General features: G+C 40.8%; 1 protein-coding gene across 3 annotated transcripts in view; it reads left to right on the forward strand.

Annotated features, from left to right (window-relative positions):
* The window catches only part of CDKAL1 (CDK5 regulatory subunit associated protein 1 like 1), a 1,042,481-nt gene that overhangs the window by 972,739 nt on the left and 45,714 nt on the right, over positions 1-24,028 (forward strand). The window contains exon 15 of one of the 3 annotated variants that reach the window (XM_068236968.1): positions 19,771-20,286. The exons of 1 other annotated variant lie outside the window; for it this stretch is intronic. In XM_068236968.1, the coding sequence (XP_068093069.1) occupies positions 19,771-19,860 (90 nt within the window). In that variant the 3' untranslated portion in view covers positions 19,861-20,286. Of the gene's footprint in view, positions 1-7,231; positions 7,316-19,770; positions 20,287-24,028 lie in introns of those variants that run through there. One more of the 3 variants, XM_068236969.1, reaches the window with a different exon arrangement.

The raw sequence follows: 24,028 nt of genomic DNA on the forward strand, positions 1-24,028 counted from the left end.
TACAGCATGTCTATCTCATCATGTCACATGTCAGTTCGGGTATCCTTTAAATGTTTCTCACGGTGAGATCACATTCCAACTGTCATCAAGGAAAGAAGAGGGGGGAGTTAACGGATACATTTTTTGCTTGTGAGTGACAAATCATACGAATTGAGAAGTGAGTGACACAAATTAAAAATTATGACATCTGTTCTATCCTAATTATTGAGTTTAATACTTAAGGTCCCTTGACTCTTACCGGTCCAGAGGTGAGGTGCGATTCAGTGCTGATATTGTGGTAGCAGCTGCCCATCTGCCTTCTGGTACATTGATAGACTGCATTCTCTCCCGTACTAGAATTATTTCCATTGCTTACATATTTGACAAATTGACCTTAATAAAAAGTGTTCCATATGGTATCCTGAATCAGACCACCACACCCTTTTCAGCGTTGTCATTAAATTCCCTATTCCTGTAGAGTAAAGGGAAATTAATTAAGAAAATTATATTCTAGTGACGTGATCTCCACTTTATACCTTCGGTGAATGTGGCGCTTTTCCAGGCCAGCATCACATTTCACCCAGGCATGGCTGTAAAAGCTGATGAAGTGTGAAATGAAAATGTGTATCACATTTCTAAGCATCATTTTATGTTCTTGCTGTACTAAATGTTTGGACTACAGAAAATGTAGCCATGGTTTTAACATATGGAAGAGTGTTCAGCCTTGTTATCTCCCTATTGTTACTACAAACTTTTTTTTTTCTTTATATTTTACAATGCATGGTAAACAAATGTTAATCGTAAGAGGAGGGAAGTAGCAGATAACCTTACATTTATTGCTGTAAATGTCACCATGACTGTGGTTTTATAGGCTCTGGCAAACAGTAAAAGGGAAGACATGCTTGCGGCCTTAGATGAAATGAGAAATGTGTCTAGTAAATCTGTACACAGACACACTGCTCTCTTTAAACTCTAAAACCATTTCTTTACAATGGAAGAAAAGGAGTTATGTGCTGTAGAGTGAGGTCACCCAGAGGCCATTGTGCGCCTCCATCACCCTTTTCTAGTTCCAGCTTAAAGGAGGTGATTTACTAAAGAAGTGTGGTGGAGTGAAACTGTGTTCACTTCAAGCATAGAATCATGTGCAGGGACATTTAAAAGAACACGGACTTCCACTGGATAAGAACATTTTATGTAGTTTTGCATGAAGTATCTGTCAATTTCCAGGCATAAATGTATCCCAGAAAGGGGACTGAGCCCTATAGACATTTTTTTTAAAACATAACCTTTATTGTTATATAAATACTTAAAAATTTGGCACAAAGAACTAAGAAAACCCCCAGAAACAAGAGGTGTAAACCGAGGAGGGATTAATTGCATGTTCTACAGTTTCAGTGGACAATACAAGCTGACCGTCTAGGCACAATTGCACTCTTGCCCCCAACTATTCTGTAAACACTCTCTCACCTACAGCTGTGGGGTTTTAACTAGTAACTAAGGTGCAGAGGCTGTACACATGAAAAGTTGCTCAAAAGACCAACATGTTTCACCCAAGAGGCTTCATCAGGGTGGGTAATGAACGGAAAACCAACCTACCATAACCCCAGTAGAGATGCAGAGTAATTTACATTTGTGTAAACATAGTAACAGTGCAAATCAGCTCAGGCATGTTGGGCTGAAATCAGTTTCATCATCAAGGAGATTTTAGATATGGCGATTTCTGATGTATTAAGTTGAAAAGTGTAATCCAGGGATAGTTTTTTTCAGTGATGCAATTGTTTGTCTACTAATTTTCATTTTCTCTGTGTTAAAATAAATAAACAAAACATGCTGTAGAGAAAGCTGGGGAAATGTTTGATTACTCAGTAAGTAGCCTGGTAATATGCATATGTCCATTCAATACAAAATCCAATCATTTGTATTTAGAAGAGAGCAATAAGCAAAAGTCTTTACATTATTTATGGGATGATTATATCATTATTTTTGAGAAAGTGAATTCTAACTGCAGTCTTATACCTTTCAAATTTACCAAATCACTTACATAATTATATGCAGTATTTTTGGACCATGTCTGCAGTTGGAATGTGTTTTCTTTAATGCAACAGAACCTGTTGGTGATCATTTAAAGGGGAACTGAAGAGAGAGGTATATGGAGGCTGTCATGTTTATTTCCTTTTAGACAATACCAGTTGCCTGGCAGCCCTGCTGATCCTCTGCCTCTAATACTATTAGCCATAGCCCCTGAACAAGCATGCAGCAGATCAGGTGTTTCAGTGGTTCAGACTTATAAGTGTGATCTGACAAGACTAGCTGCATGCTTGTTTCTGGTTTTAATCAAATACTACTGCAGAGAAATAGACCAGCAGGGCTGCCAGGCAACTGGTATTGATTAAAAGGAAATAAACATGACAGCCTCCATATACCTCTCTCTTCAGTTCCCCTTTAAATGGGTTGGTTATAATTTAAAGAACTGAGACTTGTGTTAGACGAAAGGTTGAGCTGTGTATCCTTGCGCTAGAGCTACTTTCGGAAAAGTGGTAATGGTTAAGACAAATTATGGGTTAGCTCTATAACTGTGGGGGGTTTGGGTAGCTTTAAGAATCTGTGAAGGGGCTGAGTTAGTATCAGGAATGGATGAGTGAATAACACATCCTTAGACAAGTTACAGAAGTGCATGAATGACAACTGTCTGAAACCAAATGCTTGAAAATCTGAAGTTCTTGAAAACACTTGGGCCTGTTTAGTTTAGCAGTTATTGACCTGTATCTTTTTCATCATTGACATAATACACAGTGCCTGTAATTACTGAACTGTGACATGCCATGTGCTTTGTGTCCTGTGAGAGAAAAGTACTGATAAATGAAGATGATGTTGTTAGGGCCAGGTTACATCAGAAAAAGTGCCAGTTTTGTTGATGTCAGGGGTAGAAAGTCAACCATAATACATCACGTCTAGCTCATCAATGTTATTTACCATGCTGGTGTCCTTGGTGGACTTTTATTGTAATGTCTGAACTGTTTGATGTGGTAGATTACTCAGATTATGTTTTGGGGTTTTTGAAACTATAATTCAGCAATTCAAGGATTGTTAGCATCAAATATTTTATTTATTTCAACAGAGGTTAGCCAGTAACTTCCATATATTCTTCTTCATAAACGTTTGTATATTTTCACATCCGATTATATACATTATATTCATGTTAAACTGGTTATATAATTTCACTTCAATAATAGTACAGATTCATGTGTTGCCAATGCTACAGCTATTAACACATCACAATTGCATTGGCCTTCCTGTATTTTCGGTCCCCGTGGAACCCGAGTTTTTTTTTTTTTTACTTTTTATAAATAATACTTTGTAAGTCTAATTACATAAACTTTATCCCGAGCTGATGGGGGACACATACAGACGCAAGGTTTAAATTATGTATTATGGTTACAATGGGATCACAAAAACCGTTACCCTGTGGGGCCCTCAGAGGATCTCCACTGGTATATTAACATTGTTAGTCACCTTAAAGGGAAACTGTACTGAGTAAAATTATTTAAAATAAACACATGAGGTAACTTCAAATGAACATTACATAGTAACCTTGCCATCAGTTCCTCTCAGAAGCTCACCATTTGCTTCTGACAATGATCCCTTCCAGTTCTGACAACATTTTGTCAGAACTGAAATATATCAGTTATATATCAGTTACTGTCAGTTATAGCTGAGTGGACAACTGATGTGCCCGGCAATGTTTATGTTTCCGAATGGCTCAAGTGGGCGATCTTACAGTTATACAGTGTGCTGACCAGAAAGCTGTTATGGGGTAATGGCCATTTTCAAAATGGAGGACGGAGAATTCTGTCGATCGCAGTAGACAAACAGGATGGGGGAGAGGAGAAAGAGATTGATGAGTAGACTACATGGGAGGTAAGTATGACTTGTGTATGTTTATTTTGACTTTTAATTTTCAGTTCAGGTTTTCTTTAAGGGGGAAATGAATAGAGTGAATTGTTCACATGACATATGCTATGCTCCACCCCTTGAGCTAGTATTAATGGCACAATGAGATACATTGAGGGAGGACTTTGAATTGTGGTGGAAACATACACCATGATCGACTTAAGAAAACAGTCCACTGTCTTTTGGAAGAAAAAAAGTTTATTTTAATTTTAGGGTTGTAATATTATCTGTTAGTAAACAGAGTTTAGAAAGTACATTTTGGGCAGCTAGTAAAGTAACTGGTTTTCTGTAGTTATCCTCTGCCAGACCAGTATATCCCCAGCTGCCTTTAAATACATTCAATGGCTTGGCTAATTTTAAGGCAAGTTGTAAAGAGGGAAGTCGGAGCCATACACTGAGGTGTCTTGGCACAACCTTCTGTAGTGCTTCACAGAGGAAGAAATAAAACACTCAACAAGGGCTTTACACTTACAAACAGCTTAACTGTTTGAGCACTTCACAAGACTTGCCAAATAATACTGATGGATACTACAGGAATCTAGATGATAGTAAATGCCGCTTATAAAGCTTGGCCATAATAAATAATCGCTCACTTAAAAACCTGAGGAAACTGCAATGCTTCAGACCAGAAAGTGGTGGCCTGATTTATTAATATTTGTGAAGAGACTGAAAACTGTCTCTCCTTCTAACGGCCAGTGCACACCAAAAAGCACTAGTGTAATCGCAAACACTCAGCGCTTTTTTAAGTGATTTTTCTATTTTCTATTTCTATTTATACCTAGCAGTAAAAATGTTTCTGTACCGTGTTAGGCCGGTTTCACATTGGGGCGCATCCGCTTGTACGATTGCGTTCCGCTCCGTGAGCGGAGCAGGAACGCAAGGTCCCGACATGTCGGGAACGTCCGCTCTGATGAGCGGAACGCAGGGAACGGAACGGAGTGGAACGTAGCAATGTGAACTTTACCATCGGGAAAGCATTGTTGCGGCTGCTGCGTTCCGCTAATCGGAGCGGAGCGGAGGCTGAAAACAGCCTAATGTGAACCGAGCCCTAGCCAAACAAATTATGTAGGTAGAATAAAAGTCTTGTAAAAGTAATACCTTTTAATGGCTAACTGATAAAGATAAATTATGCAAGCTTTCTGGGATCTAGTGCCCTTCTTCAGGCATATTTTATGATGTTAGTTGAAGTGCTTGCTTGAACTCACTGGCTCCAGCCTGCTGATCACCTGACATCTAACTGCTAAACAGTAACCAGCACAACTGCCATTTACGTGTTTACTTTTTACCTACTTGAGTGTTTTACTTCAGCTAACATCTGGAAATATGCCTGAAGAAGGGGACTAGATCCTAGAAAGCTTGCATAATTTAACTTTATCAGTTAGCCATTAAAAGGTATTACTTTTACAAGACTTTGTTTATCTTTTTTTTTTTTTTACCTACACTATTTAAATCACTCTGATCTAGCGCTTTTCAGAGCGATTTTCTACTTTCCTATACCTAACATTGAAGCTGAATCACCTCAGAAATCAGCAGAACTCAGAAATCATGCTGCAGGACCCACGTTTGCATTTGGGGAAAAAAATCACATCGCTCTGGTGTAATCCATCCCATTCTAATACATTAGCCAAGCGCTTTTTAAAGCGCTAGCGTTTTTAAAAGCCCCCAGAAGCACTCTTGGTGTCTTGCTTATTAGGGATTAAACATAATTTCTTAAAAAGCAACTATGCTGTCTAAAGAAAGAAAAAAAAAAAGAAAGAAGATTAATCTAAGTTAAGGGCTCTGCCTCTGGCACAGGAGACCTGGTTTGAATCTCGACTCTTCCTGTTCAGTAAGCCAGCATCTATTCAGTAGGAGACCTTGGGCAAGACTCCTTAACACAGCTACTGCCTATAGAGCACATCCTAGTGGCTGCAGCTCTGGAGTGTTGAGTAAGCAGGGAGAAAAGCGCAATATAAATGTTATTTGTCAATGTTGTTATTTGTTATGATGTTAGAACTATAGTAAGTCGATTTCTGCTGGGAAGAAATGATCCATTTTTCTTGGGGAATTTCTTCATGGCAAATTCATGGAGAAGCATGTTTATTGCTACATCCACAAATGCAAATCAAAACTCTACCATGCAAATAAGAAACCATGTATAAACATGATCCAGACATGACACCACCTTTTCTGGGCCTGAGCTCATTTAAGTTGGTTTTATCCAAAATGAAATACTGCCTAAATTTGAATTTTATGCAAATCATTGATGTAGGGTCCTTAAAAATAAAGCGAATAAGGAAAACGTGATAACTGCTTCTAGAAGACTTTCTTCTGCATGAAGAATTTATAGAGAAGCATAGGACACATTTTTCATGTGGTCCGTTTTTAATTCATAATCGTGATCATGGAATCATACTTCACTTTTGCATCTTGCATGCAGGACAGTGATATGCTGATATGCTAATATGCTAAGCTAAGCGGCTCAAACAGCACATTTGGTGTGTCCCGATTGCAGGAAGTGGTTAAAACTACTTTTCAGTAAATGTACCAAAAAGTTGGGAGAAAATACTGTCAAAATTGTTCTGAGTATCTTCTTGTTTGCTAGTGACTTAAGAGGCATTTTATTGATGAGATGTTAAAATAAGAAAACTTAGGAGAAAAAGAAAATTGGATCAGGCCCAGGGTGTTTACAACTTGTACAGCTAATACATTTGTTTTTTTTGTTGTTGTTGTTTTTTTACAATAAAGTATATGTTACAATTGTTATTCCTACTGCATGATACAATACAAGTTTTCTAACAGTATGGTAACTACATGAGTTGTGATTCGCTGTATGAAATCCTTTACAGATGTCTAGAAGAGTACCGTAGAATAGGTTAGCAGCACATGGAGAATCATAAATGTGTTTTCCTTTAAATGAATTGCATTGCTCCCTGTGTTATCTGCGGGATCATTTTACTCTGCATCATTGCTTGTAATGCGCCCATACATTCATTGGATGATGTCATTTACTGGTACTATACCATTCCTGCTGGTTTAAATTGGCTCAGTAACAGGAAAACAATTCAAGATTAACCAGCCTACAAAATGTACTCCTTTATGTTCCTTTATGTTCTGTACACCATTGTCCTATTCAGCTTTTATCTTTTTAAATTGTGGTCGTTTTACTGGATGGTGATGGGGAGTCCTTTCCAGCAATAGACAGTAACAATTGGTGCGTCATGAGTCAAGTAGTGACATTGCCTGTAAATATGTATTATTTCAGTATACATCAAGGTAGTAAAAACAACCCTTTAATAGCCTTTCTTTTATATTTCTGCAGGAATAAGGACTGAGCAGAGTCTTTAAGTAATACCGTCTTTTCAGATATATTGCCTGACCGTTTTCTGCTATCCAACAACTTCTCTAAATAAAATACACAAACAGTACATGACCAGTCTTTTATGTAGGGCAGAGCTTCTTGCATGTTAAACGCTGACATGCTGATGAAGTGTTATCCGACATTTCCTTTGTCCAGGAGTGTAGGTTAGTACAGAAGGCAGAAAAAAGGTAAACGAACATGAAATGAATGTTTCATTGATTTTAGTAATTGTATTAAATGTACAATTACAGTTACAAATTACAGTTCTCGTTCCTGTGTATATATGGATTCTCACAAGGGGTTAATATGTCATAAAATTATACATGAGATGGATGTACAAGTAGGAACCACCTGACAGGAGGAAAAGAATATTCTGTCAGTTAAGGTGAAATATCATCATATAAGAGGCACAAGCACCTGTAACAGTAGCAACACCTATAGTATCTGGCATAGTTACAAAAGCTAAGAAAGCAACCAGTCCTATAAAAAAATGGAAGGGAGAGAGAGAGCACACAATTTGATTGGAGTCAATCTGTGGGCCAACCCAATAGAACTTTCACCTGAATATGAAGGCCAGGGGATTTGGCTTGCAATGGATTCTACAAGGTCCTTGCGGATGCACCATGTCGGAGCGAGTTGATGTCGGTGGAGACACACTATGCATGTGAGACAATGCGCTTGGCTGGTATGAGCAAGGATCCCCGGCTATGCATGGAAAACGAATAGGTGCAGCCTGCAGAGCAAAGCGGGGTTAGCAGCAATGATATGCAAGACTGTGTTTAAAATATTTCATGTGACGCGTTTCCCAGGGGAGCAACCCTGCTTTATCAAGCATAACCCTGCTTTATCAAGCATAGAAGAATAAAACAGTACATACAAACACACACCACACACATATATACATTCCCATCCTTTCTGCATATTAGTCATGTGCCCTGGGGTTGGGTGGTCCTTGGATCAATGGGCAAGGGGTGGAGCTATTTAGTTGTGGGGATGTGATTGGTTTAGAGAGAATTGGAGTGTCATCCAGGTGGTGGGCTAATAATTTATTGTGAGTTTAGAAAGAAAGTGCAAAAAACAGTTTTTTAAACTTACAACAAATTACCAGCCCACCCCTGGATGGCACTCCAGTTCTCTCTAATCCAATCACATCCTCAATTAATTTTAGGGGAGGCTATCAAGAAGATGCCCCTGCACCATGCACCATGGTTTGTATATTCTTATTTTCCTCTGGTTTTGACCTCTAAACCTAGGTGTGTCTAATGGTCAGAAGGATCTTATAGTCTGAAAAATAGGGTGTGGGTATATTTATATAAAATAAATGAATATATATATATATATATATGTATGTATGTATGTATGTATGTATATATGTGTATATATATATATATATATATATATATATATATATATATATATATTGTTCTTTCTAGGTACGTAGCTATTTTCCCCATTTCATGAAATGACTTAGATCTCCCTCTCATTCCTGACTTGCTATTGTATTAGTCTGAGTACATTCACCCTGTTGTCAGCATCTTTTCTCTTTCATGCCTTGTATCTTTCTATCTGTCTCCTTTGGTTATCTTTTCCTCAGCGTATTTTAGTGTACATTAATTTTGTCCACTTGGTTTTCATTCACACTGAGCTTTGATCCACCTGTATCGCTCAGAATAGTCTGTGGAGCCTAGAAAGGAGAGGGGGGGGGGGGGGGGGGGGAAGATTGATCACTCGTATAATAAGAGACCTTTTCAAGTGTGGTAAAGTGCTCCCCTCTTCAAGACAAAAGAGGTCAGCAGAAAATTCTGTTTTATGTGCTCTATGAAGTCATCTCAAAAGCTCTGACCCTTAAAATAGCCAATGCAGGGATGTTTTCCTTTGCATGGCGACTTCATTTCCAGAACTATTGAAGTGAGAGGCTACATTAACCTGGGTGTACACACATTTGAAAGCCAGATTCTTTCTGCTTTCATCTTGCTGTTAATAAAACATTTGAAATGTTGGGGGAGTGTGTAAAACAATATCATGAAGATTAATTGTTTCTAATATAATCTATGCTGTCTCAATTATCTTTCCTTTATTTTTTGACTGAAGAGACATTTCCTGTTTTGTGTGTGTAAGTAAAAAGCATTTTGCTAAAATTGGCATATAATATAATAATATGCATCAAGTAATGTAATTGGGGAGTTGGAACTGTAGAATGCTCCAAAGAAAGATATTACACAAGTATTTCATGCCACACTTGTTTCTAGGCATTCGTATATTACGGCCCAGTCGTTATGATAAATGCTTTGCTCTCGACTTTGTGACAAATATGCTTTACATGCTGTGAAATACATTTGATAGCTTGGTGTATTATAATGTAGCTTCAATTGTTTCATGTCTGCACTATGAATGTTATATTTTTTTTAGTCTTGAAAATTATTTTTATCATCAGTGTCTGACCTTTTTATCCTTCTGTGTCTTTGCAACGGTTAGGCCTCTTTCAGGCAGATGGCTGAACTGCGCACACGCCGCGAGTGCGTTTTGCAGTGGGACTGCGTCAGTTGGGCACTGCTGTGGGGTGTCACTATCACAAAATATTGGTCTTTTAAATTACTGATATTTTAGTATGCACTACCCGGCACCCATTTTCACTTGAATTCCCCCTTTTCAGTGCCTAAAAAGAACCCACCACCCTATTCCCTAACCCTAACTAACCCTCCAAGAGCTTAAACCTAACCCCCCACCTAATGCCTAACTCTTATCCCCTCTGTAAGTGTCTCAAAAAACACTCTCCCCACCCAATCATTAACTCTAAGTCTCAATACTTACTCTAAAACTAACCCCGCCCCCTACACTTAAAGGACAACTAAAGTGAGAGGTATATGGAGGCTGCCATACTTATTTACTTTATTTCAATACTAGCTGCCTGGCTATCCTGCTGACCTTCTGCCTCTAATACTTTTCTAATAGACCCTAAACAAGCATATGCAGCTCAGGGTTGTTTTTTTTTATTTTTACTTTGTCAGATCTGAAAAGATTAACTGCATGTATGTTACTTGTGTTATTTAGATACTACTGCAACTAAATAGATCAGCAAGTCTGCTAGGCAATTGGTATTGTTTAAAAGGAACTAAATATGGCAGCCTCCATATTTTTCTCCCTTCAGTTGTCCTTTAATGCCTAAGCCTAACTTCCCCTGTTAGTACGTAAAAAGAATCTCCTAACCCCAGCACCCAAACAACCGCTAGTTGTAGCTGATTGCCTACGATTGGCTGGTACCATGCATTTTTATATAGTAGCCGATTGGCTACAAGCTAGGTCAGGTACCCTACTCACTGCTTGGGCGCCCAATTACAATATTTAACACAAGTGTCTATCCGACCTGTTTGGTAGTTCAACCTTGTTGACGCAACTAAGTCATCATAACCACATGGAAGAGGGTCTTTCTTCACATGCCCAAAATTGTGTATGCCTATAGAAACCCATGTTTGTGGGAAGTTATTTCTTTACATTTCTCATTTCCCAGAAATTCTACACTATTAGTGCTCCTGGTGCAGGCTATGTGATTATGAACTTTAAATTAAGATTTAAAGAGAACGTGCTTTCCAAGCTTGTTGGTTGGTTGTTTTTCATGTTTAAGGGTGGAATACAATTTTTTTTTTCTTTTACCTTCTTGTCCCTTCAATTGCTTTTTCTCCTAAGTTTTCCCCTAAATTATATTTCCACACCCTATCAATAGGGCAGTTTCTAGGCTAAATTGCACCCAGGGCCAGGGTGTAAAAGTTACACCCCCCCCCCCCCCCCCCCAGTGGCCCGTGGACTCGCGAACCCATACTATGCCCCCAGTATAGGTAGTCCGGTATGGGTGTGCCCAGTATATGTAGCCAGACATAGGTGTCCATAGGAGTCCTTAGTAGCCAGCTATAGGTGCCTACAGTATAGGTAGCCTAGCTATAGGTGCTCCTAGTATAGTTTAGTTAGGTATAGGTGCAGCCAGTATAGGTTAGCTATGTATAGGTGCCTTCAGTATAGGTAGCTTTGGTATAGGTGCAGCCAGTATAGGTAGCTAGGAATAGGTGCAGCCAGTATAGGTTAGCTAGGTATCGGTTCCCCATATAGGTGATGGAGGGGGGAGCCGCGGCCACACTGAGACTCAGAGGGGAGCACGACTTGTCCCTCCCTCTCCCCGGGGATCCCCTCCATGCTCCCTCCTCTTTGCAAAGTAAGCGTAGTGGGAAGCCTTGTATGTGCAACTCGCCTCCCTTCCCGCTCCAATTGCCACTCACTTGCCGCAGATCTCCGTCTGCATAGCCGCTGATACACTCTCTACTTCCTGATTAGCAGGAAGTAGAAAGTGTATGAGTGGTGTGGCTATGCAGACAGAGGAGATCAGCGGCAAGTGGGCGGCGATTGGAACAGGCATGCAAGTGAGTTGCTAATATGAGGCTTCCCAATGCGCTTACTCTGCAAAGAGGGGGGAGCACCAAGGGGAACCCCAGGGAGAAGTGGGGAGAAGTCTGGCTCCCCTTCACGTGGCTCAGTGTGGCCACGACTCTCCCCTCCCTCACAGCACTCAGGGCGGTCACCCGCCTGGCCCGCCCCTAGAAGCGGGGCTGCTTATCAATAAAATGCATTTTAAGCCATCTGAAAGTACTAAGAATAATTTAGACTACTTTTAGACAGTTGAAAAGTTATTTTAAACAGAAGATGAAAATGTATCCCCTAAGAGAAAAGGGGAATAAAATGGACCCCTATGCCTGTGTTCTTACTGGGAACGTGTCTCATCACTTAGTTTATTATTGATAATTTTGTTTGAGGTTAAAAAATTAGTAGTTATTAAATTAATGGAATGTGGGAAAAATTATAGGCACCCTTCCTAGCAACTGCTGAAAATGTGAAACTACAGAAAACTGCCCCACATGGAACACAGTTTCAAGAATTAGAAACAAACAAAATTGGCTTGGTTTCTTTACTAAACACATTATATAGGTAGAAAAAAACTACGTTTTGTATAAAATAATACCTTTTAATGGCTAACTGATAGAGTTAAATTATGCAATTAATTTTAAAAAAATTATTAAAATTAAAAATGATTTATTATTATAACAACTATGCAATTTTTTACTAAACACGAGGATTTGTGAGCTCTCCATTTACAAAAGAGTCAAAAATATTGACATTTTTCTACACTTTAGTAAATAATAAAAACCTTGAAATAATTTAAGCTCTGAAATTTTACTTGTTAATATCTGACAGTGTACATCTGTCAGTAAGGCTTTAGATGGGGACACAGATCCCTGGGCCTGATTCCGTAAGTGTTCAGAAACTTGCTGCATGCGAATGGACAAACGTCTTGCATCCCAACACAATTGAATGGAGATGGGTTTAACTTGTGTACTTCAAATGTTTGGGTACTTTATTAAGCATCTTTGTGGATGTCACTGGCTCTTTTATATAAAGCATCTAGTTTATTAGGTTCATGAAATATCTCCATTTCTGACTAGAGTAAAAGAAAAGTATTACTGTGCTGTAAACAGAGATTGTATCACATATTAGACAGTATGTAGTTCAAACCTTCTGCACTACTGAAATCTCACCTTCTGTAATCTTCACCTTTACACATGGATCTTATATATGCAGTTGCTCAGGGTAAGCATAGTAAAAGGCCATGTCTGTTCTTTCCAGTAAATTGCCATTATCAGCTCAAAGTTGCGGAATCGGCAAATGAGAACAATTCCCACCTAAATTTAATTACCCTGTCTATTTCTTTTGGCAATATGGAGAGGTTATGATCAGGCTAAATTCCCGTAGCCTTGAGGATGTCAGAGTCTGCTGGTGCAAAGAGGGAATGGACCCTGCGGCTGTTAAGCAGTTAACCTGCTCCACTACAATGCGCCTGGGATGGCTTTACAAGTCCTTTGATAGTAACTAACTGAAGTACATAATAAAATGGGATTACTCCGATCTGATTGTTGGATAATTAGTTTAGTTTTAACTGCATTGCTAATTTCCCCATGACTTGCATATACTAATTATTTCATACAGAGTCATAATCTCCAGAGCCCAAAAGGCTTTTAACATTGACATTTTCTGAAGGGAATTTATACTGCATGTGCCTTTTATACTCTCCAGTTCCGTACATTCTTCTTTTTTTGTTTTTGTTAGTTGCCTTGTGAAAGCTTGATTTTACAGGTTAACTTTAATGGGTAGTGTTAGTGCTTGGCTTGCAATATTTGTTTTTCTCCCGGAACAACATTTATAGTGGAGGAAATAATTATTTGACCCCTCACTGATTTTGTAAGTTTGTCCAATGACAAAGAAATGAAAAGTCTCAGAACAGTATCATTTCAATGGTAGGTTTATTTTAACAGTGGCAGATAGCACATCAAAAGGAAAATCGAAAAAATAACCTTAAATAAAAGATAGCAACTGATTTGCATTTCATTGAGTGAAATAAGTTTTTGAACCCTCTAACAATAAAAGACTTAATACTTAGTGGAAAAACCCTTGTTTGCAAGCACAGAGGTCAAATGTTTCTTGTAATTGATGACCAAGTTTGCACACATTTTAGGAGGAATGTTGGTCCACTCCTCTTTGCAGATCATCTCTAAATCCCTAAGGTTTAGAGGCTGTCTGTGTGCAACTCTGAGCTTGAGCTCCCTCCATAGGTTTTCTATTGGATTAAGGTCCAGAGACTGACTAGGCCACTCCATGACCTTAATGTGCTTCTTCTTGAGCCACTCCTTTGTTGCCTTTGCTGTATGTTTTGGGTCATTGTCGTGCTGGAACACCCATCCACGACCCATTTTCAGTTTCCTGGTAGAAGGAAGGAGGTTGTCGTTCATGATTTCACGATACATGGCTCCGTCCATTTTCCCGTTAATGCGATTAAGTTGTCCTGTGCCCTTAGCAGAAAAACACCCCCAAAGCAAAAGGTTTCCACCCCCATGCTTGACGGTGGGGACGATGTTTTGGGGGTCATAGGCATTTTTCTTTCTCCAAACACAGCGAGTTGAGTTAATGCCAAAGAGCTCTATTTTGGTCTCATCAGACCACAGCACCTTCTCCCAGTCACTCACAGAATCATTCAGGTGTTCATTGGCAAACTTCAGACGGGCCTGCACATGTGCCTTCTTGAGCAGGGGGACCTTGCGAGCCCTGCAGGATTTTAATCCATTGCGGTGGAATGTGTTTCCAATGGTTTTCTTGGTGACTGTGGTCCCTGCTAATTTGAGGTCATTCACTAACTCCTCCCGTGTAGTTCTAGGATGCTTTTTCACCTTTCTCAGAACCATTGACACCCCACGAGGTGAGATCTTGCGTGGAGCCCCAGAGCGAGGTCGATTGATGGTCATTTTGTGCTCCTTCCATTTTCGAACAATCGCACCAACAGTTGTCACCTTCTCTCCCAGCTTCTTGCTAATGGTTTTGTAGCCCATTGCAGCCTTGTGCAGGTCTACAATTTTGTCTCTGACATCCTTGGACAGCTCTTTGGTCTTTCCCATGTTGGAGAGTTTGGAGTCTGCTTGATTGATTGATTCTGTGGACAGGTGTCTTTTATACAGGTGACTAGTTAAGACAGGTGTCCATAATGAGGGTGACTAATTGAGTAAAAGTGTCTAACCACTGTGTGGGATCCAGAACTCTTAATGATTGGTAGGGGTTCAAAAACTTATTTCACTCAAAGAAATGCAAATCAGTTGCTATCTTTTATTTAAGGTTATTTTTTCAATTTTCCTTTTGATGTGCTATCTGCCACTGTTAAAATAAACCTACCATTGAAATGATACTGTTCTGAGACTTTTCATTTCTTTGTCATTGGACAAACTTACAAAATCAGTGAGGGGTCAAATAATTATTTCCTCCACTGTATAATACTTAAAGCAGTAATGCGTGCCTGTGCTTAACCAGCCTGGCGGTATGGACGAGCTGAGCTCGTCCATTACTGCCGGAGGCTGCCGCTCAGGCCCTGCTGGGCCGATTTTAATCAAATAAAAAGGAGCACACGCAGCCGGCACTTTGCCAGTCGCGTGTGCTACCTGATCGCCGCTGCAGTGCAGCGATCCGCCGCGTGCAGCGGCGAAAGAGGGTCCCCCCAGCCGCCCGAGCCCAGCGCAGCTGGACCAAATAGTTACGGCCAGCGCTAAGGGTGGATCAGAGGCTGACGTCCATGACGTCACTCCGCTCGTCGCCATGGCAACGAGGAAAGCATAACAAGAAGGGCCGCTCATCGCGGCCTTTCTTGTTACTTCTGATCGCCGGAGGCGATCAGAAGTACGCATTAGGAGAGCCCTCTAGTGGGCTTTCATGCAGCCAACTTTCAGTTGGCTGCATGCAATAGTTTTTTTTTTTATAAAAAAAAAGGCTGGTCGCCAGCCTGGCGATCTTAATAGAACGCCAGACTGGTTAAGATAGCCTCACCAGATAGTTTCAGTAATATTACAGGCTCCCATTGGAAATATATATTGGAGTATGGACAGGCTTCCTTTTAGTCCACCACACTTTATTATTATTATTAATTGGATTTATATTTATACAGTGCCAACTTATTACCCAGTGCTGGACTATAAGTAAGACTGACAGAGGCGCTGTACTTGGTTACACAACTTCTGAGTTACTCCTATCTTTATTATTGCCTGAGGAAGTGGGCTAGAGACCCGCGAAACGCGTTGCATTTGTTCTGGAGAACGAATTAAATCTTGTTTAAACCATACATAGTGGTTGTTTGGTTTTGGGGAGGTAAGTACACCCTTGCCCCCCATCTTTTATCTGTTTGTACCTATGATCAATTTTTACTCTTCTGGCGCCTCTGTTTCCATTGCAATTATTGTTATCCACCTGGTGAATGGGTGAACACCCCTTCTTTCCTTCTACAAAGAGCAACTTTTTAGCGTGAGTGGGGACAGCCCTAATATCCCCATAAGTGCTTTAAATGGTTGCCTGAACCCGGCAACCCATACTTGTGAGTATATTTCTATTTGCTGCTACCTTGGCATTTCTTTATCAACAATAATACACTATTGGGGGCTCTTGAGTGTGTTTTTCCTTTTTTACTCAGTAATATTTTTGTTTGGACCATGTATTTTCCATGTTGAAAAAAAGGAACTTTCAGGCTCCCAACATATATAGTATGGACAGACTTCCTTTAAAGAGAATCTGAAGCCAATTTAAAAACTGCTTTTTACCTTTTATTTATGTTAGGCATGTTTGCCCATGCTAAAACGCCGCTATCCCGTGGCAAACCGAGCGTTTTTTTCACCCCCAAATCCCCTGGGGCACATTGCGGGGAGCGCTTCCGTGAGAGGCATAGCTTTTGGCTGCAGCTCTGCCTCTACACACGTTTATCAGCGCAGATCGCCGCCTCTCCCCACCCCCGGAGATACACGCTGACTGACGCGCATGGAGGCAGAGCTGCAGCCAAAAGCTCTGCCTCCCTGGACAGCAAAACCCACGACCAAGAAAGCCGTGGATTTTGCACAGGGGATTTGGGTGGTAAAAAGTCCTTGCTCTGCCGTGGGATATTGGCGTTATAACGGGCAAACATGCCTAACATAAATAAAAGGTAAAAAGCCATTTTCTAAGTGGCTTCAGAGTCTTTTTAAGTCCACTACAATTTATTATTATTTATTGGATTTATATAGTGGCAACATATTATGCAGCGCTGGACAATAAGTAAGATTATAGACATAATGATAATAACGGGTGACAACACAATACAGGTAATAAACAATAAGATGCGCACAACCAGATCATACAATGGAGTAGTAGTCCCAATAATAAGTTCACATTATTCTGTGGGTAGAGTGCACAATCAAGTATGATACACAAGGAGAGAGACCCCTGCCAAAGGGTTACAATCTAGAGGGAGGGGGTGGGGACACGAAAGGAGGGGGCTGCATTGAGAGGGATTTAACAAAGAGAGTTGTGGCAGTGCTGAAGTGGAGTAGGCCTCCTCGAAGAGGTGAGGTTTGAGGGCATGTTTGAAGGTGCTGAAGGAGGGGGCAAGCCTGATGGGCAGTGGGACAGAATTCCACAAATTGAGGGCAGCTCTATTGAAGTCCTGTATTTGTGCAGGGAGTGTGAGATATGTGGGGTGGTTAGGAGGAGGTTGTTGAAGGAGCGGAGTGGGCGACCAGGTATGTATCTGTTGACCAGGTCAGAGATGTAGGTCAGGCAGGACTTGTGTGCAAACCATTTATCTATACTTACTGTTCTCTCTAATTTCTGGAAATTTCATAATCAGGGTTCAGTATATACAGGATCTTCTCAAAAAATTAGCATATTGTGATAAAGTTCATTATTTTCTGTAATGTACTGATAAACATTAGACTTTCATATATTTTAGATTCAAATACACACAACTGAAGTAGTTCAAGCCTTTTATTGTTTTAATATTGATGATTTTGGCATACAGCTCATGAAAACCCAAAATTCCTATCTCAAAAAATTAGCATATTTCATCCGACCAATAAAAGAAAAGTGTTTTTAAAACAAAAAAAGTCAACCTTCAAATAATTATGTTCAGTTATGCACTCAATACTTGGTCGGGAATCTTTTTGCAGAAATGACTGCTTCAATGTGGCGTGGCATGGAGGCAATCAGCCTGTGGCACTGCTCAGGTGTTATGGAGGCCCAGGATGCTTCGATAGTGGCCTTAAGCTCATCCAGAGTGTTGGGTCTTGCGCCTCTCAACTTTCTCTTCACAATATCCCACAGATTCTCTATGGGGTTCAGGTCAGGAGAGTTGGCAGGCCAATTGAGCACAGTAATACTACTACAGTACAGTATGGTCATTAAACCATTTACCAGTGGTTTTGGCACTGTGAGCAGGTGCCAGGTTGTGCTGAAAAATGAAATCTTCATCTCCATAAAGCTTTTCAGCAGATGGAAGCATGAACCCACTTTTGAACCAGAAACAGCGGCAGAAGCGCCTGACCTGGGCTACAGAGAAGCAGCACTGGACTGTTGCTCAGTGGTCCAAAGTACTTTTTTCGGATGAAAGCAACTTTTACATGTCATTCGGAAATCAAGGTGCCAGAGTCTGGAGAAAGACTGGGGAGAGGGAAATGCCAAAATTCCTGAAGTCCAGTGTCAAGTACCCACAGTCAGTGACGGTCTGGGGTGCCATGTCAGCTGCTGGTGTTGGTCCACTGTGTTTTATCAAGGGCAGGGTCAATGCAGCTAGCTATCAGGAGATTTTGGAGCACTTCATGCTTCCATCTGCTGAAAAGCTTTATGGAGATGAAGATTTCATTTTTCAGCACGACCTGGCACCTGCTCACAGTGCCAAAACCACTGGTAAATGGTTTACTGACCATGGTATTACTGTGCTCAATTGGCCTGCCAACTCTCCTGACCTTAACCCCATAGAGAATCTGTGGGATATTGTGAAGAGAAAGTTGAGAGACACAAGACCCAACACTCTGGTTGAGCTTAAAGGGAAGGTCCAAGCAAAAAAAAAAAAAATTAGTTTTACTTACCTGGGGCTTCTACCAGCCCCATGTAGCCATCCTGTGCCCTTGTAGTCACTCACTGCTGCTCCAGTCCCCCGCTGGCAGCTTTCTGACCTCGGAGGTCAGGGCCACATTGCATACATTTTTACGCATTCCAGCTAGTGCAGGAACAAAAATGTACGCGTTGCACCACTAACGCGTAAAAATGTATGCGTTAATGTTCCTGCACTAGCGGGAATGTGTAAAAATGTACGCAATTCGGCCCTGACCTCCGAGGTCAGAAAGCTGCCAGCGGGGGACTGGAGCAGCAGTGAGTGACTACGAGGGCACAGGATGGCTGCATGGGGCTGGTAGAAGCCCCAGGTAAGTGAAACTCATTTTTTTTTTTTGCTTGAACCTTCCCTTTAAGGCTGCTATGGAAGCATCCTGGGCCTCCATACACCTGAGCAGTGCCACAGGCTGATTGCCTCCATGCCATGCCGCATTAAAGCACTCATTTCTGCAAAAGGATTCCCGACCAAGTATTGAGTGCATAACTGAACATAATTATTTGAAGGTTGACTTTTTTTGTTTTAAAAACACTTTTCTTTTATTGGTCGGATGAAATATGCTAATTTTTTGAGATAGGATTTTTGAGTTTTCATGAGCTGTATGCCAATATCATCAATATTAAAACAATAAAAGGCTTGAACTACTTCAGTTGTAGTGTAATGAATCTAAAATATATGAAAGTCTAATGTTTATCAGTACATTACAGAAAATAATGAACTTTATCACAATATGCTAATTTTTTGAGAAGATCCTGTATAAGTCATGTATTACATGATGAAAGCACACAAAGAACATGTCAAGTGACACTGCAAATAACTTCGTAAAGGTGAATAGGGGATTATGCTCTTTCTCACACAAATTGATTCCACTCTTCAGAGTTCTCTTTTGGAAAAGTCAGCCATGTGACTCAGAGATCAGTGTGCAAAGTATCGAGCTGCTAGCAGAGTGGGGGTTTCTCCCTTTGCAGAGAGCCATCAACTTACCTCTCCCTCTTCTCTTCCTCCTGTGGGGCAGATGGAGAGCCTGGGCGGTTCAGCTCTGTGTTCCCAAGGAAAAGACGTGCTGCTTCTTACCAGCATCTTCCTGTCGGTGATGATGGAATAAGGACAGGAGTTGGAGAAAACATAAACTACTGTTCAGTCCAGGCAATTTGTGTGTGTCAGTAGCACAGAAAGTCACCTTTACAAACCCAGCCAGCCTGGTAGTAAAATAAATAATGCAAGAATAGTTTACTTGCAATGCACAGAATATATTCCGCACAATATGCATTCAAAGAAACATGAGCATAAACAAGAGCTTTAATAAGCCAACGAGGGATGTGCTATGTAAAATGTGTGGGAAACGGTGAAGACTGGAGTATGTCCTGGATGTTCCTGAGCCTCATTGGACAGCTGATTAATCCTGCAAGGTCCTCTCTACAGTGTCAGATTTCACAGAAGCAGCAACAGTAAAGAATCTCTAATGCACTGGGGCCCCAGCTATAACTTCTTCAGGAAGGCAATGTTTTTCCTACAGGAGCCTTAACCCTCACATCTTACAGCAGGACCAGCACACATGCACAAGTGCTCTGCTTCTCTTTCCAGAGCCCATATGCAATTAACTTTTCCTCCTGAGTTTTTTTTCTAGGTGATATTTTCATATTTTTCAGTAAAATGCATTTAGGTCACCTGCAATCAAGAAAATACTCAAAGTAATTTTGAAAGTACTTTTCTAACTAGGTTTTGGCACTTTTTGAATTACAAATTGCTGAAAAGTTGTTTTAAATAGAGGATGAAAAATTATCTTCAGGAGAAAAAGTTAATTGCATATATTTAAATTTTAGTAGGAAGCAGATTCAGCTATTAGCAATGGTTCTTATGGAAACCAGAACCACTCAAAGTCTAGTTTTCCGGCAGGGTGTGCATACATTAGCATACATTTTGACTCAACTCAAAATTCTTAGCATCTTTTACCATCACGCTTTCTACTATATTAAAAATGTACTGTGTTTTAGGTTCACTAATCAGATGATCCTTTTTATAAAGCTAACAGGCTTCCATTCCCTGGTTTATACTTCCCACTGCACTAAACGGTTTCCTCACATTCTCTTTCATTGTTTGCATCTCAGTGGCTCAGCTTTCTTTATCTAGCTTCACAAATTATACCAATAGAGCATATTCATCCATCACAGTATGCTTCGCTGTGAAAGCGGAAGTAAAGGTATTACAAAAGTCCTCTGCTGAGTGTAGCACATTTCTGTTTACATTATCGGCTGTTTTTTTTATATAAAATAAATTCAAACTGTGCAGCTTTGTCACCATTGAGAACAATAGACATTATCCCAATGCACCTTCTACAAAGCCCATGAGATCACTGTTATTTCATTAAATCCTCCCACAAAAACTGCTTTGATCTACCCAACAATATGAGCACATTTCTGCAATCTACACACTGCAATCCAGTCCCTTAGTGTAACTAAAACATTTGTTATGTTTTTACACTGAAGAGTGGACATTTGTTTTTAAGATTAGTTGAAAATGTATTTTCCTTTAGTTGTATGGAGCAATAGTCATTTGATGCATGTCAATAGCAGATTGCCTCCTTGTTTGAAAAGTGTCAACTGGAATACTTTGTAAAGAGAATAACTTGAAGAAAAAAATGGCCCATTAGTGATAAATATTATCAAGTAAAAGCTACAGCTCTGCCCCCCAAAAAAGTCTACTAATTCCTCTAGGGCATTGTCATGTGTGAACATTCTTGCCTCAGATTTCATGAAATAGTGCAGGGGATCATCACTAGTGATAGTCATGTCTAGGAGAAGTCATGGAGAAGTATGTGATCAGTTTGGTCAGGCTTTGCAAATCTATCTATCTATCAAACAAATCACGTGAATTTCCAACAGTTCTCCTAGACATGACTATCACTAACCATCACTAATCATCACCCAGACATTACATTTTTTACGCCATGTATGTATATATGCAGTGACTTCTACCTCTAATTAGGTTCCACGAAAACTAAATCAGATTCTGATAAATATAGTTCCTTGCTTTTTAAGGAAAATCCAGAAGCTCTAGAAACTTAAAGCGGAATATAACCCTGCATTTCAACTTTGCTCTAAAACATTATTTACTAGACCAACATTGGAAGGGTTACACAGGGCTTTAAAGTTCCTGGAGATTTCTGCAGACGCATCCGAAGCTGAAATAGATACATTTTGTTTACATAAATGTATCTAAGTGTTGAATGTGACTCACTCTCTCTCACTGAGAAGGAACTTGGAGGTGTCACGCTTGGAGGTGTATTCTCCACGGTCAGCTTGTGATACATAAGCTGACGTGAAGGAGGTACACACACCAGCACAAGGAATCAGGATATCCCCAGTTTAGTGGAGGGGAGGACTGACTCCAACAGGAGATTGTGGCGCACAGAGCCGGTGCAGATCTGACAGCCACAAACAATGCTTTCGCTATAACGTCTCAGCGCAAAGTAGCGCTGAGCGCACAAACCAGAACTGAGGAGATCAGGACAGGTAAACAGAATGAACGCTTGCTAAACTAGCCACTACTTAGTGACAGCAAGCGTCCACAAAAACACAGACTGGAATGAGGCAGCCAATGCGTTTGCAGCAATGGCGTGCCTCACAAAGACAGGACAGGATAGTCAGAAAATAGCAGGATCAAGATAGAGGAACGTAACACAGATAAATATACAATAAGTATGATTTCCTAGCGTATTACCATTACAGCTATCAATGAAACTATTTGTAACGTCTGACTAACATATGTATATATCGGCAATGAACCGATATATGACATAAGCAGGAACTCTAAGACTAGAGTAATACAGGGAACAGGACTCAGAAGGATTCGCTATCTCTTCGCAGAGATGAACGCAATCCACAAACAGGACCAGGAACAGGATAACTAGCTCAGCGTGCTAGAACGCTGACTAACGGAATACAGGATATAAACAGTTCGTGTACGTATATATCAGCGACACTGATGTATCAACGTAACACGAATACAAGGAAAATAATAAACGTGCAAGTATGCGTATATATTGGCGATGAACCAATATATGACACAAGACAAGCAAAGTAACAACTTCTAGAAACAAGAGCAGAACTAGGAGGACTCGCTGACCCCTTCGCAGGAGTCAGCGCAGTCCACACGGACTAGGAACGAGGTGGGGCACGGGCAGAGTAACAGACAGGATCTGAGACTATGGTAGCCCATGAGACATTGCAGGAAGCAGTTCTTTATACTGAGGTCATCCAATGGGAGCAGACCTGCAGATTCCCACACAAGTGAATGGTAATTAATCACAGGCTGATAGCAGGAAAAGGCAGACAATGATATGCAGCCTGCAGGAAAGGGACTGCCCCTCCACTGCAGCAGACAATGTTTGTTTACACAAGAGCATGTTAAACTGTCATTAATTTCAGAGTGACTGCAGATGGAATCAGCAACTAGTTTAAGTGCAAACCAAACTATGCAAGAAAATGCATGTAATAACATCAGAACTGCTTGGGTTACAATACCACTGCAGCCAGCAGTAAACGCTGCAGACATGATCATAACATAACCCCCCCCCCTTTAAAAGCGGATACCAGACGCTTTTCAAAACTGAAATTCCCGACAAAACAATCTGACTGATAATTCATGATGACCGGGACAGCCCGGCAAGACCAAATTCCAGAATCAGGCCCCACAAGACTGGACCCATCAGAACCAGAACCTACAGAACCATGCCCGTCAGCACTACAAGCCTCAGTGTGATACCCATCAGAACCACGACTTCCAGAAAAAAAAAACCAGAAACTCTCTGAGCGATACCCACCGCCTTCCCGGGACTGTCCAAAAACGCCAAAGCCTTTGCAATGCCCACCGGAACTGTCCCTACCAACACAAAACCCACCGTTGAACCAGTCCAAGGTACCAGGACAAGTTTCCTCAGAGATCTCCCAGAACACTTGGAAGCTCCAAAGAGATCCCCACAGGTCAGAACGCCCCTTAGGCTCACATGGAGAACCATCAAGAACCCCTATGGAACCCAGGGCAACTCTAGAGTCAGGGTCACAAGGACAAACATCAAGATCAGGGTTTTTAGGGACCAGAACCATCTCCGGGCATGCAGGCCAACCGGCAACATCAGAACATGTCTCCACTAGGGAAGCGTGTGAGCACGCCAACACAGACACACTTGGGCACTCTGGCATACGAAGCACATCTGGGCACACCGGCACAAGAGAGACTTCTGGGCATGTCAAGGAACTGCGAACCTCAAAGTC

This window comes from Hyperolius riggenbachi, chromosome 5, assembly GCF_040937935.1.
Source record: "Hyperolius riggenbachi isolate aHypRig1 chromosome 5, aHypRig1.pri, whole genome shotgun sequence".
Taxonomy (NCBI): Eukaryota; Metazoa; Chordata; class Amphibia; order Anura; family Hyperoliidae; genus Hyperolius; species Hyperolius riggenbachi.